The following is a 13,170-nucleotide window of genomic DNA, read 5'->3' as shown; positions in this document are numbered from 1 at the left end:
AAGTGTTCATGATTTTTATTTAATCAAAAAACATTCAAACAAAATAACAAAGAGAAGAACGAACAGTTCTGTAAGGCAAATCAACTATACAGAAAACAACTACCCAAAAAACACAGGTGGAAAAAGGCTGCCTAAGTATGATTCACAATTAGAGACAACGATAGACAGCTGTCCCTGATTGGGAACCACACTCGGCCAAAAACAAAGAAATACAAAAACACATAAAAAGGAACATAGAATGCCCACCCTAGTCCCACCCTGGCCTAACCAACATAGAGAATAAAAGCTTCTCTATGGCCAGGGCGTGACAGCCGCTCTGTTCTGGGCCAGCTGCAGCTTTACTAGGTCTTTCCTTGCAGCACTGGACCACACGACTGGACAATAATCAAGATTAGACTAAACTAGAGCCTGCAGAACTTGCTTTGTGGAGAGTAGTGTCAAAAAAGCAGAGCATCTCTTTATTATAGCTAGACCTCTCCCCAGCTTTACAACCATTGCATCTATATGTTTTGACCATGACAGTTTACATTCTAAGGTAATGCCAAGTAATTTAGTCTCCTCAACTAGTTCAACAGCCACACAATTCATTACCAGATTCAGCTGAGGCCTAAAACTTAAGGAATGATTTGTACCAAATACAATGATCTTAGTTTTAGAGAGGTTCAGGACCAGATTATTACTGGCCATGCATTCCAAAACAGACTGCAACTATTTGTTAAGGGTTTTAGTGACTTCATTAGCTGTGGTTGCTGGTAGCTTATATAGTTGAATCATCAGCATACATGGACACACATGCTTTGTTTAATGCCAGTGGCAGGCCATTGGTAAAAATAGAAAAGAGTAGAGGGCCTAGAGAGCTGCCCTGCGGTACATCACACTTCATATGTTTGACATTAGAGAAGCTTCCATTAAAAACCCTCTGAGTTCTATTAGATAGACAGCTCTGAATCCACATCATGGCAGAGGTTGAAAAGCCATAGCACACACATTCTTAAACAACAGGTTATAGTCAATAATATCAAAGGCTGCACTGAAATCTAACAATAGAGCTCCCACAATATTCTTGTTATCAATTTCTCTCAACCAATCATCAGTCATTTGTGTCAGTGCAGTACATGTTGAGTGCCCTTCTCTATAAGCATGCTGAAAGTATGTTGTTCATTTGTTTACAGAAATATAGCATTGTATTTGGTAAAACACAATTTTTCCAACAGTTTGCTAAGAGCTGGCAGCAAGCTTATAGGTCTGCTGTTAGAACCAGTAAAGGCCGCTTTACCACTCTTGGGTAGTGGATTAATTTGGCTTCCCTCCAGGCAAGAGAACAAACACCTTCCTCTAGGCTCATATTAAAAATATGTCAGATAGGAGTGGCTATAGAGTCAGCTACTGTCCTCAGTAGCTTTCCATCTAAGTTATCAATGCCAGGAGGTTTGTCATTATTGATCGATAACAATTTTTCCACCTCTCCCACACTAACTTTACAAAATTCAAAACTTGCACTGCTTTTCTTTCATTATGTTTTTTTCCATCATTCTTTATATCATTGATCTTGGCTTCATAATAAAGTTGATTATGTTTGTTGAGTTTGGTCACATAATTTCTCAATTTGCAGTATGTAAGCCAGCCAGACTTATTAGCCACTCCTTTTGCCCCAACTCTTTCAAACATACAGTTTTTAAATTCCTTATCAATCCATGGAGCCTTAACAGTTCCAACAGTCAGTTTCTTAACAGGTACATGTTTATCAATAATTGGAAGAAGCAATTTCATCTGGTAAAAACAGGTAAACACATTATACGGCAACAATATAAGACAACGGGAGCACTGTGTATGTTCGCTGATGAATTGTAAGAAAAATGAGATGTGAAATATCAATATACACGCTAAGAGAAGTAATTTATCTCTCCTGTGTGGATTCTCTAATGACGTTAAGTGATTATGAGTAATATGTTTTCCCAAAGTCTAAGCTTTTGTAAGCCTTCTCCTCTGTGTTATGTTCTTTCAGGCTTCCTAAATGGGCAAAAGCTTTGCACTCCGGGAGGAGTAGTAATGCATCTGTGTATTTTCTCATGTTGGTTCAGGCTGTTTTTATGGTAAAAACTCCTTCCACACTGGGAGCAGTGGTAAGGCTTCTTCCCTGTGTGTACTAGCCCGTGTCTTTGCAGGCTCCCTAACCGCTTAAAACACTTTCCACACCGGGAGCAGTGGTAAGGCTTCTCCCCTGTGTGTATTCTTTCGTGGTCTTTCAGATTCCCTGAATGGTTGAAACACTTGCCACACTGGGACCAGTGGTAAGGCTTCTCCCCTGTGTGTATTCTTTCGTGGCCTTTCAGATTCCCTAACTGCTTAAAACACTTGCCACAGTGGGAGCAGTGGTAAGGCGTCTCCCCTGTGTGTATTCTCTCATGTTGTTTCAGGGCCCCTAACCTGTTACAACCCTTTCCACAGTCAGAGCACTGGTGTCTTCTTGCTGGTTTGGACATCCCTGGCTCTGGTTCCTCTGAGTCTGGTCTTTCTCCTGCCAAAGACAGTGTTTAAAGAGAGACCGAAAGAAACCTCCACATGATAAAATAATTACAAAAAAATAATTTTGCACGCCCAATTTTTCAGTTTTTGATTTGTTAAAAAAGTTAGAAATATCCAATAAATGTCGTTCCACTTCATGATTGTGTCCCACTTGTTGTTGATTCTTCACAAAAAAATAGTTTTATATCTTTATGTTTGAAGCCTGAAATGTGGCAAAAGGTCGCAAAGCTCAAGGGGGCCGAATGCTTTCGCAAGGCACTGTATCAATACTCTCACACAAATGCTTGATTTGCTATGGTTGAAAAGCATATTTTGAAAATCTGAGATGACAGTGTTGTTAACAAAAGTCTAAGCTTGAGAGCAAATATATTTATTTCATTTCATTTGCGATTTTCATGAATAGTTAATGTTGCATTATGCTAATGAGCTTGAGGCTATAAATAGAATCCCGGATCCGGGATTGCTCGACGCAAGAAGTTAAGGAGAAGTTTATCTAAAGTTCCATGCATAACACTTGTATTTTCATCAACATTTATAATGAGTATTTCTGTAAATTGATGTGGCTCTCTGCAAAATCACTGCATGTTTTGGAACTACTGAAAATAACACGCCAATGTAAAATGAGATTTTTGGATATTAATATGCACTTTATCGAACAAAACATACATGTATTGTGTAACATGAAGTCCTGTGAGTGTCATCTGATGAAGATCAAAGGTTAGTGATACATTTTTATCTCTATTTGTGCTTTTTGTGACTCCTCTTTGGATGGAAAAATGGCAGGGTTTTTCTGTGACTTGGTGGTGACCTAACATAATCGTTTGTGGAGCTTTCGCTGCGAAGCATTTTTGAAATCAGACACTGTGGCTGGATTAACGAGACTTTATGTTTAAAATGGTGCCTAATGCTTGAATGTTTGAGAAATTTGATTTATGAGATTTCTGTTGATTTGTATTTGGCGCCCTGCAATTTCATTGGCTGTTGGCGGCAGAACCCCGTTCCCATACAGGTTAAGATTCCATAATGTTTCATCATTAGGTGCTACACTCCTCCTTTAAGACTCCATAATGTTTCATCATTAGATGCTACAGTCCTCCTTTAAGACTCCATAATGTTTCATCATTAGATGCTACAGGCCTCCTTTAAGACTCCATAATGTTTCATCATCAGATGTTACAGTCCTCCTTTAAGACTCCATCATGTTTAGAATGTGTCTGGAAGCGCTACTCTATTCTACTCTCATCCTTTCAGTTGTAATAATATTTAATAATAATGTTATAATAGGTAATAACTAACTTTAATAACTAGGGTTAATACCTGCCTGGCGCTCCAACAAAATATTTCTTTACCCCCCTCTAACAATACCGCTACAGAATTAGCATAGTAGGCCATGTAATTTAAGGTAATCTGAAATATTTAGGACTAACTTATACCTTGACACCCATTCTGAAACTCACTGCAGCTCTTTGTTAAGTGTTGTTGTCATTTCAGTTTCCGTGGTAGCTGACGTGTACAGTGTTGAGTCATCCGCATACAGACACACTGGCTTTACTCAAATGTCGTTGGCAAAGATTGAAAAAGGTAGGTGCCAAACAGCTGCCCTGGGGAATTCCTGATTCTACCTTGATTGTGCTGTACAGGCGTCCATTAAAGAACACTCTCTGTGTTCTGTTAGACAGGCAGCTCTGGGGCGGCAGGTAGCCTAGTGGTTAGAGCGGGAGGCCAGTAACCAAAAGGTTGCTGGATCTTATCCCCGAGATGACAAGGTAAAACTCTGTCATTCTGCCCCTGAACAAGGTAGTCCTAGGCCGTCATTGAAAATAAGAATTTGTTCTTAACCGACTTGCCTAGTTAAATAAAGGTTCGCTTTTAAAAAAAACTCTTTATCCACAATATAGCAGGGGGTGTAAAGACATACGTTTTTTCAGCAGCAGACTACGATCGATAATGTCAAAAGCCGCACTGAAGTCTAACAAAACAGCACAAACAATATTTTTATCATCATCAATTTCTCTCAGCCAATCAGTCATATTTAAGTGCTGTGTTTATTGAATGTCCTTCCCTATAAGCCTGATCACAGCTTTCCTCAGTATTAGTTAATTAATTAACAGTGTCTAGAGTTTAGTTTGCCTGTTCAACAGTCTTGTAAAGATAGGGGGGTTGACTGGGACAGGCAATGTAATATCCATAATGTTTCAAGTTTAAGTTTTTGTAAAACAAGCACCTTACATTGGATCATCTTGAAATTTTCTCTCTAAAGCTAACTTTTATCAAGGTTTTATATGGTATATTGGTTTCTCTCTTTTCATTGGCAGAATCCTTTTTCAGTGTTATGATATTCATAACATCCATATCCACCAGTCTATCTTCCTGTCAACTAACAGAACTCTGCTGGTTGTCCTGGTAACAGATACCAGTGGGCAGATCTATTGTATTTGTTCAAACTAAACTACAGCACTTACTTTGATGAGTCAAATCTGATCCTTTCATCTCTTCTCCTCCTCTCACAGTTCCACTCAGCCCCGTTGTTTTCCTGAAGTCCACCAGCAGCACAGACAACCTCTTCATACCCAGCAGTAAGGTGGGACCGGGAGAGGCACGACACATGGACTCCGGGAGGGAGGGCTAGCGTTGTCCTGGTAACCATAAAGAGGGGACACAAACGCACATCATTATGGATGCTGATGTCACTGTTAAAGTGCTCTACAGAAACCCAGCCCAAGCCGATAAAGCAAGCTGTATGCTAGACCAGACCAAGCTGTACCATCTGGTGTTCTGATCTGGAGAGACTCTTCTCTGCCTCTTCAGCATCAGGATGTTGTTGAGGCTCCGCAGAGGATCCACCATAGTCATGTCTCTCTCCTGTGTGAATGAGAACATCAAACAGATGGTAAACTTATGATCTTCTATTGCAATCACAGAGTCTTACAAGAGGCATGAATATGTCTAAAAAGAGCCTAAAATGGCCACTTTCAGCTTGATTTCCTAAAAAAATATTTGTGATGCAAATGTAAAAGGGTTGTTCCACAAAATGGGTGCCTTTTTATATTTTAAGTAGAACATATGCACCAATATTGAATTTAAAAAAAGACTGTTATACTAGATGAGGGGAACTTTAATGTCGACCACATGGAGAATTCAATACATCTAATTGAAAAGTCCCAAAAGTATATGAACCAATGGCAGATCGACCATTTAACAATTCCTACAGTAAGAATGCCCATTAAAAACCCCACATTAGTTCAACAACTGCATAGTTTGTGTCCCTGTTTTTAAGACAGTACTCACTGGTGTCAATCGGATCTTCTGTCTCCTCCTTTTTCCCTCTCAAAACGTCTTCCTCCTTCACGTTTATTAAGATAGCATCCTCTTCCTCTCTAAAAGGTTCTTTCTCTTCTTTAACTATAACAGCCTCCTCTTCCTCCTTTTTCACTCTGAAATATTCTTTCTCCGTAAAGCAGACCTCTTCATTAGCAAGGGAGTAGTTCAGTGAGCTCATGGTCAGGGATGTTAGCTAGCTAGCATTAGCGACTAGCCTAGTGCTAACCTCAGTATCAATCTTTAACAAGTTTGCAAATTGAACAAGCACATGATGTTAAAGTTCACCAGTAGATACGTCAACCGAAATGTGTCTGAAACACTGAGATTAGCTCATGTACAATAACATGGTCCAAAGAATCAATCTTTTAGTTTTATTGTCAAGCAGGTTACCGAGGTGGTTGAAAGAGTTGGCGCCTTGTTGTTCCTGAAGAAGCGTCCCGTCCAGTCCATTATACGTCACGCAAGAAGCATCACCTGAAAGACGCCCATCGCCATCTGCTGGCTGGAGTGGGTAACGCAGTATGGAAACAATAGGTACTCCACTTTATGTGTTGGAAAGAACGTCATGATAATTTAACAATAAACTGATATATTTTCTCTTACGTCTTACAAATAATACTTTCCTGTACACAGACGTAGAAGCTTAAAATGAATATGTGGATGATGAATAAATACTTCTACGAATAGGTAATGTGTTAAAACACATTTGTGTTAATACTCTGTTCATTTTTCACATTCGTTTTTATTAGATGTGACCATACTTTTCCCTTAAAGCCACGCTCTATACGATACAAATCATACTGTAAACAATAGAGCAAATGCAACAGAATCGGCTGAATGAATTCACCCCTGATGATGCGTAAACACAGTTCACTTTCACAACTGCCACGTTGTATTTCCTCTCACATCAATTCGCTCACCTTTTCCCTTCGCTTGTGGACGTCAATGCACAACTCATCAGCTGTAGGTGACCAGGTGTTAAAACCTTTCCAAACCAAACCATTTCATATCTGCTACACACAGCCTACATCGTTGTCACCATATTAGCTCAAGTCAACACAGCTAATATAAGTAACTTGTTAGTAAACCTGCTACAATCATGACAGAGCTCCTCTGTGGAGATGCTACATGTTTCATCATTAGATGCTACAGTCCTCCAACAATGGATGTCATATGAATCTTTACCACTTGGATCTGTAATAGGAGTAGTATTTTTCCTCGCCTCACCTGTGTCACCGCACATTGACTCTGTTCCGGTACCTCCTGTATATACCCTCCACATTGACTCTGTTCCGGTACCTCCTGTATATACCCTCCACATTGACTCTGTACCGGTACCTCCTGTATATAGGCTCCACATTGACTCTGTACCGGTACCTCCTGTATATAGGCTCCACATTGACTCTGTAGCGGTACCTCCTGTATATAGGCTCCACATTGACTCTGTACCGGTACCTCCTGTATATAGCCTCCACATTGACTCTGTACCAGTAATACCTTGTATACAGCCTCCACATTGACTCTGTACTGGTACCTCCTGTATATAGCCTCCACATTGACTCTGTACCGGTAATACCTTGTATACAGCCTCCACATTGACTCTGTACTGGTACCTCCTGTATATAGCCTCTACATTGACTCTGTACCGGTAATACCTTGTATACAGCCTCCACATTGACTCTGTACTGGTACCTCCTGTATATAGCCTCTACATTGACTCTGTACTGGTACCTCCTGTATATAGCCTCCACATTGACTCTGTACCGGTAATACCTTGTATACAGCCTCCACATTGACTCTGTACCGGTAATACCTTGTATACAGGCTTGTCAGTAAATATTTCACTGTAAGCATTTCACTTGTATTTTGATTTCATCCAGGGTTCTGTTAGGTAACCTGGTGAATATCATAGAATCAGGGTTCTGTTAGGTAACCTGGTGAATATTATAGCATCAGGGTTCTGTTAGGTAACCTGGTGAATATCATAGAATCAGGGTTTTGTTAGGTGACCTGGTGAATATTATAGCATCAGGGTTCTGTTAGGTAACCTGGTGAATATCATAGAATCAGGGTTCTGTTAGGTAACCTGTTGAATATTATAGCATCAGGGTTCTGTTAGGTAACCTGGTGAATATCATAGAATCAGGGTTCTGTTAGGTAACCTGGTGAATATTATAGCATCAGGGTTCTGTTAGGTAACCTGGTGAATATCATAGAATCAGGGTTCTGTTTGGTAACCTGGTGGATATCATAGAACCAGGGTTCTGTTAGGTAACCTGGTAAATATTATAGAATCAAGGTTCTGTTAGGTAACCTGGTGAATATCATAGAACCAGGGTTCTGTTAGTTAACCTGGTGAATATCATAGAATCAGGGTTCTGTTAGGTAACCTTCTGTTCTATTTCAATGACTTGTTAGTCTCTCACTTTGGGGATATAGTCAACAACCATAGAGCTCATATACTCTCTGATGCCAAGTCTAGACAGGATCATCCCTCAGAGGTCCCCACTCTACTCACCGTAGGTACACTTCAACTCTGAGAGACGGAATCTAAAACATAAATCCAGAAAATGACATTGTATGATTTTTAACTAATTAATTTGCATTTTATTGCATGACATAAGTATTTGATTTCATTTCATTCAGTACATGGGAATTCAACAGCAAAACATGTTTTCCGTGCACTACTTTATCACGCAGAATTTTATCCGCAATAAATCTGTTTGATGCAAACGTTTCCGGTGGGAAAATGCGTATATTATTTTATGCAGATTTGAGAATATTCACATGAAAATCTGTCGCAAATTGCATGGAAATGTAGCTACTAATGTGGATATTGATCCAACACCTGCTGCTTATTCAAACCGTCCCACTGGGCACAGACGTCAGTTCAACATCTAGTTTCTATTTACATTTCTTTGATTAGTTGACGAAAGTGAATTCAACATGAAATCAACACAAAATGTCCACCTGTCATTGGATTTAGGTTGCCAGTTGGGTGAAACACAAAATGTCACCAGTAACTGGTTACCAGTTGTGTGAAAATTAATAGAAAATACCTTATGTAGATGGATTTTTACAAATCCAATCCGTTTTCCACATTGATCAAACATCACATGGATTAGTTTTGATCAAATCAAATGTTATTGGTCACATACATATGGTTAGCAAATGTTATTGGTCACATACACATGGTTAGCAGATGTTATTGGTGACATGCAGATGTTATTGGTCACATACAAGAGAGATTAAAGTAGATGTCACGTGTCAAAATTTTGATTGATGACCCTATGTGAACCTATGTGAACTCTATGTGAACCCTATGTAGTGATGACGTGTGCATGTCTTCTGGTCAGGCAAGCCTGGTTAGGTGGGGGCTATGGGGTGAGTAAGGGTCCATTTGACAGGCCGTTAATGATTGATGACCCAAGCCTGATTTATGACCCTATGTAATGATTTATGACCCTATGTCATGTAGAAGGGTGCATGCCCAGGGTTGAGTAAGTGACCATGTGTCAGGTCAACCTGTTACTGTTTCTCACGGTTTGGGTTGGTTAATGCCCCTTATAAAGCGCCTGAACAATTCCTGTTTAAGAGTGCACATGATAACCCCCCTGAATATTAAACAAAAATGACACCTATGCCAATTTTAGGGATGTTATGCTCGGCTTGTCATGAACCCAGTGACCAAAGCCTTGAAGAAGTTCTGTGTGAAGCTCCAGAATGTTTTAAAGGATTTTTGGGTACGAGTGAGGGCCACATGTCTTACATATTCCACCCGGAGGATTCTACGGTAAAGATATTCACAGACCGTGGACCCAAACCCCTTTATCCTGCAAAACCTGGGAGTTTTCCCCCGGCTCTGGGGATGAGAGAATGGCTAAACATCAGGCTGGCTCTTTGTAAAATTGAACAGGTCCTGAGTGTTACAAATGTGCCAGGATATGCGTTGGAAGAACAGGTCTGCGGCCGCAGTGATCTCAAGGCTCTAAGAATTGCTTCAATGGACTATAGCCCTGACAACAAAGTGACAATTTTAGCCTGTGACCTTTATGATAAGTCTAATGCTACAAAGTCTGTCAATTCTCCTGTAGCTTCCAGAGCACGCAAACATGTAAACTTTTTTATTCCTGTGTTTAGTTTTAAATGGGTGGATTATCCAATTTTCATAACACTTATGAATAAGCTGGACATTCTCTTCCAAAATGGGGAACAGTTAAAGCGCTGGGCGAGGCTTTCCTTGAGACAGAGTCAAGACCAAAAGGCCCGACGGAGGATCTACCCCTGGAGTGAAAACTTACCAAGTGTTGATGGACCTAGCAAGAGAGCCTTGCCTTTTGAGGGCGAACTCGACACGGACAATGGCGGTTGGTTGCATAAGCTCCCAGGATCTGTAAGAAAGGCATCGTAAAATACCTTAAGAATGTAAGGATATAAAATGTATGTACTAAATATTTTGAATGAAATAAATGGTTTTAAAATCAGAATCTCACCACGTTATGAACTCTCGCGTTTGTTCACTCTTAGCGCAGTCTGTCCCTGAGAAAAAACTTGCGGAAAAAGCCATGTGCGCGCGTATGTGCGTGAGGGAGTTTTCTGTAGTGGCTGTGTGTGTGTGTGTGTGTGTGTGTGTGTGTGTGTGTGTGTGTGTGTGTTTCAAAAACAGAAAAAGGGGGGGGCGGGTTGTTTGTTAAAAAAATACCCTTGCATGCCTGGTGGGTCGTTTGAAACCAAGGTTTACACTAGCCTGCAAAACAGATGCCTACCCCCCAACAATAATATTGTGTCTTACGACTCCTAATCTTAAAGGCCTTTCATAAAACTATTTTTTTAGGTGGGCTAAAAAGTCATTCATCCCAGCGATGTCGAGACCAACCCACCCCCAGGCATCTAGGTGCTAGCACCCCGGAGATTTTAGAAGCTCCAAAAGGATCCTAATGTTTAGACACACCCAATACCATGTGTTTGAAATGTGTCAAATATACCATGGGCGGGGGTATAGCCCGAAAAAAACGACAAACCCCAAATGCTATGTAAAAAATCATTCAGGGGTTTTTCTCTAGGTCGTAGGGTACAAAAGCGCTAGAAACCATGGGCAATGTTAGCAGCGTTTTAGTTCCGATGCAAACAGCACCTCCAGAAACTCCAAGAATCGTTATCGGACTGAAGCGTTAAAAAAGATAATCGGGGAAAACAGTCTAATGGATCTATCGCAAGGTGAGTTCTTGAAATAAATCTTTATTAGATTTGGTTGTTGTGGGGAATTGTTTGAAAAGCGTGGGATGTTATAGAAATATTAAACAATCATTAGGATCAGTATGCTTACCGTATAACAAGGCAATATTAGCTAAAGTGATTATAGCTTTAATATTGTCGAATGTTTTATAGATTCTGAAGCATTCACGCAGATACTCCGAGGTATAACTGAGCTCGAACCATCCAATGGGGCTCCGGAACAAAGTGCAGACAAACAAACGCCTGCCCTGAATTGTAAACGTAAGTAAGCTCCAAGAATTCCATACATAAAAATATTTATACCTTAAAAACAAAAAGTGTGGGCATCTTATATTAAAAGTTATTTTATATGTTTACAGAGGACCTAAAGCCTAGAAGGTTAAACGAGGCCCTATGGAGCCTGAACGGTTTCTGCGAAGCATATGACTACGAGACAATTCTGCCCTACTCCCAGGATGTATTTACACAAAAGCAGCGACCAGAGACTTTAAATGGCAGGTCAACTCCCCTTGGCCAGGACAACGTTGTCCCCCATATTTCTAAACACCAAAGGATAATTAGTGCTCAGATCCACAGTTCCGCTTCACCCGAACAATTCTACTTGGCCGATATTCACGAGACGTCGTTCCAAGGACAAGGTATGAATCAATTATATATTATTATTTATATATATTATTATTTTAATATTTATATATTTTTTTTATGCCGGAATATGTTAAAACAAGGCCTAATGCTGTTTTTTTTTTTTCAGGCTCACCATCTACCGAACCTGCAGATGCTGTAATACAGGTTGAACAAAGACATCAGCCCCTGGTTTCAGAGCTTCTTCAGAACAGCCCTCGTCAAAAAAGCCGAGGTATTTAATTAATGTATTGTTAATATATAGGCTTATATCTGAAATGTATTTGGCATTTTTAACATATTTTAGGGTTAATAACCTATTTTTGTATGTATTATTTTTATTTCAGACTCCTCACCGGCTTATAAACACAACGCACAAACATCGGAGGATGCCCAGACAAGCATCCCCGAGGAGGCTCCAAAGACACCAGTCAAGAAAACAGCGAAACCTGATGATGTCAAAGATTTAAATGACATTTCTGAGGTAGACGATTTGATGTTCTGTGAAGCTGCCAACCTTCTTGAATCGGCCAATTCTGTGGGGGAAACAGCAGATTCTGAAATAGACCAAGAACGTTTTTTCAAAGCGTTTACCCTGGGTTTAAAATCACGAAAGGCTCTACTCCAGAGGCGCATGTGTATTCTACTCGAGCATCAATACAATCAGGATGTGTCATTCTGGCGTAGCGAGCTACCCCGTATGTTAAAAAACATTAGGGCTAAAACAAGCAAATACCACCGTTAAAAAACACACATGTAAACACACACACACACACATCCTTAATTAGACAGATGGCGCCCCCTATAGACCAAAGTGAGACAATTGAAACCCTCTTAGCCATGATCCCTACAGAGCTCCAAGATATAGTTAACCATATGAATGATTCGGGGGTAATTGACATAATGACAATAGATGAAAATCTATTATCACAGATTCCCTCCGAACTCATAGACATTATTACACGTATGAATGAGTCAGGGCCTTCCGAGGAAAACATGTTAACACAGATTCCCGAAACCATCATATCTCTAATTACCCAGCTTAACGCGAGCCCTAGGTTTAATTCGGCCCCACAGACACCTCTAAGACAGCCTTTAACAACATTGTCCGAAGAGTCTGAAAGTCAATATGATGTTTTTGAACAGTTGGACAAATGTCTAGCAAATCTGGAGGGGGGCGGTCTTGAGATCAGTGTACAGAACGAGAGCGCTAGGTTTAATTCGGCACCCCAGACACCTATAAATCAGCCTTTAACACCAATGTCCGAAGAGTCTGAAACCCAATACGATGTTTTTGAACAGTTGGACAATTGCCTAGCAAATCTGGAGGGGGGAGGTCTTGATCGAAGTGTACATGTTTTGCGTCGAAATAAATTCAACAATATTGAGGTTCGCCAGTTTTTCAATTTCGCATGGGGGGGTCAGATTCGGGAATATGCTGTGTTTTACGTAATGCTTATGGACACT

The 13,170-nt window shown here is 40.3% G+C and overlaps 1 protein-coding gene across 1 annotated transcript; it reads right to left on the bottom strand.

The window, feature by feature from the left end:
* Positions 1-1,476: 1,476 nt before the first annotated feature.
* On the bottom strand, positions 1,477-5,162 carry LOC116364157 (zinc finger protein 79-like). The gene is made up of 2 exons (XM_031817394.1): positions 4,989-5,162; positions 1,477-2,518 (listed from the first exon to the last, which is right to left on the bottom strand). The coding sequence occupies exons 1-2, from the start codon at positions 5,131-5,133 to the stop codon at positions 1,992-1,994; spliced, it is 672 nt and encodes a 223-aa protein (XP_031673254.1). The 5' UTR covers positions 5,134-5,162; the 3' UTR covers positions 1,477-1,991.
* Between the last annotated feature and the right edge of the window lie 8,008 nt (positions 5,163-13,170).

This window comes from Oncorhynchus kisutch, unplaced genomic scaffold (genome assembly GCF_002021735.2).
Source record: "Oncorhynchus kisutch isolate 150728-3 unplaced genomic scaffold, Okis_V2 scaffold1012, whole genome shotgun sequence".
NCBI classification, from domain to species: domain Eukaryota; kingdom Metazoa; phylum Chordata; class Actinopteri; order Salmoniformes; family Salmonidae; genus Oncorhynchus; species Oncorhynchus kisutch.
Note: the sequence above shows the minus strand (reverse complement) of the source record. Positions and strands in the feature narration are given on the sequence as shown.

What these genes read in the sequence shown, in the direction of transcription:
- LOC116364157 (XM_031817394.1), bottom strand. Translation starts at nt 5,133, where the DNA reads ATGTGTCGTGCCTCTCCCGGTCCCACCTTACTGCTGGGTATGAAGAGG. An exon ending in ATCAGATTTGACTCATCAAA is followed by an intron (nt 2,519 to 4,988) that starts GTAAGTGCTGTA and finishes TGTCTTTGGCAG; the next exon opens with GAGAAAGACCAGACTCAGAG.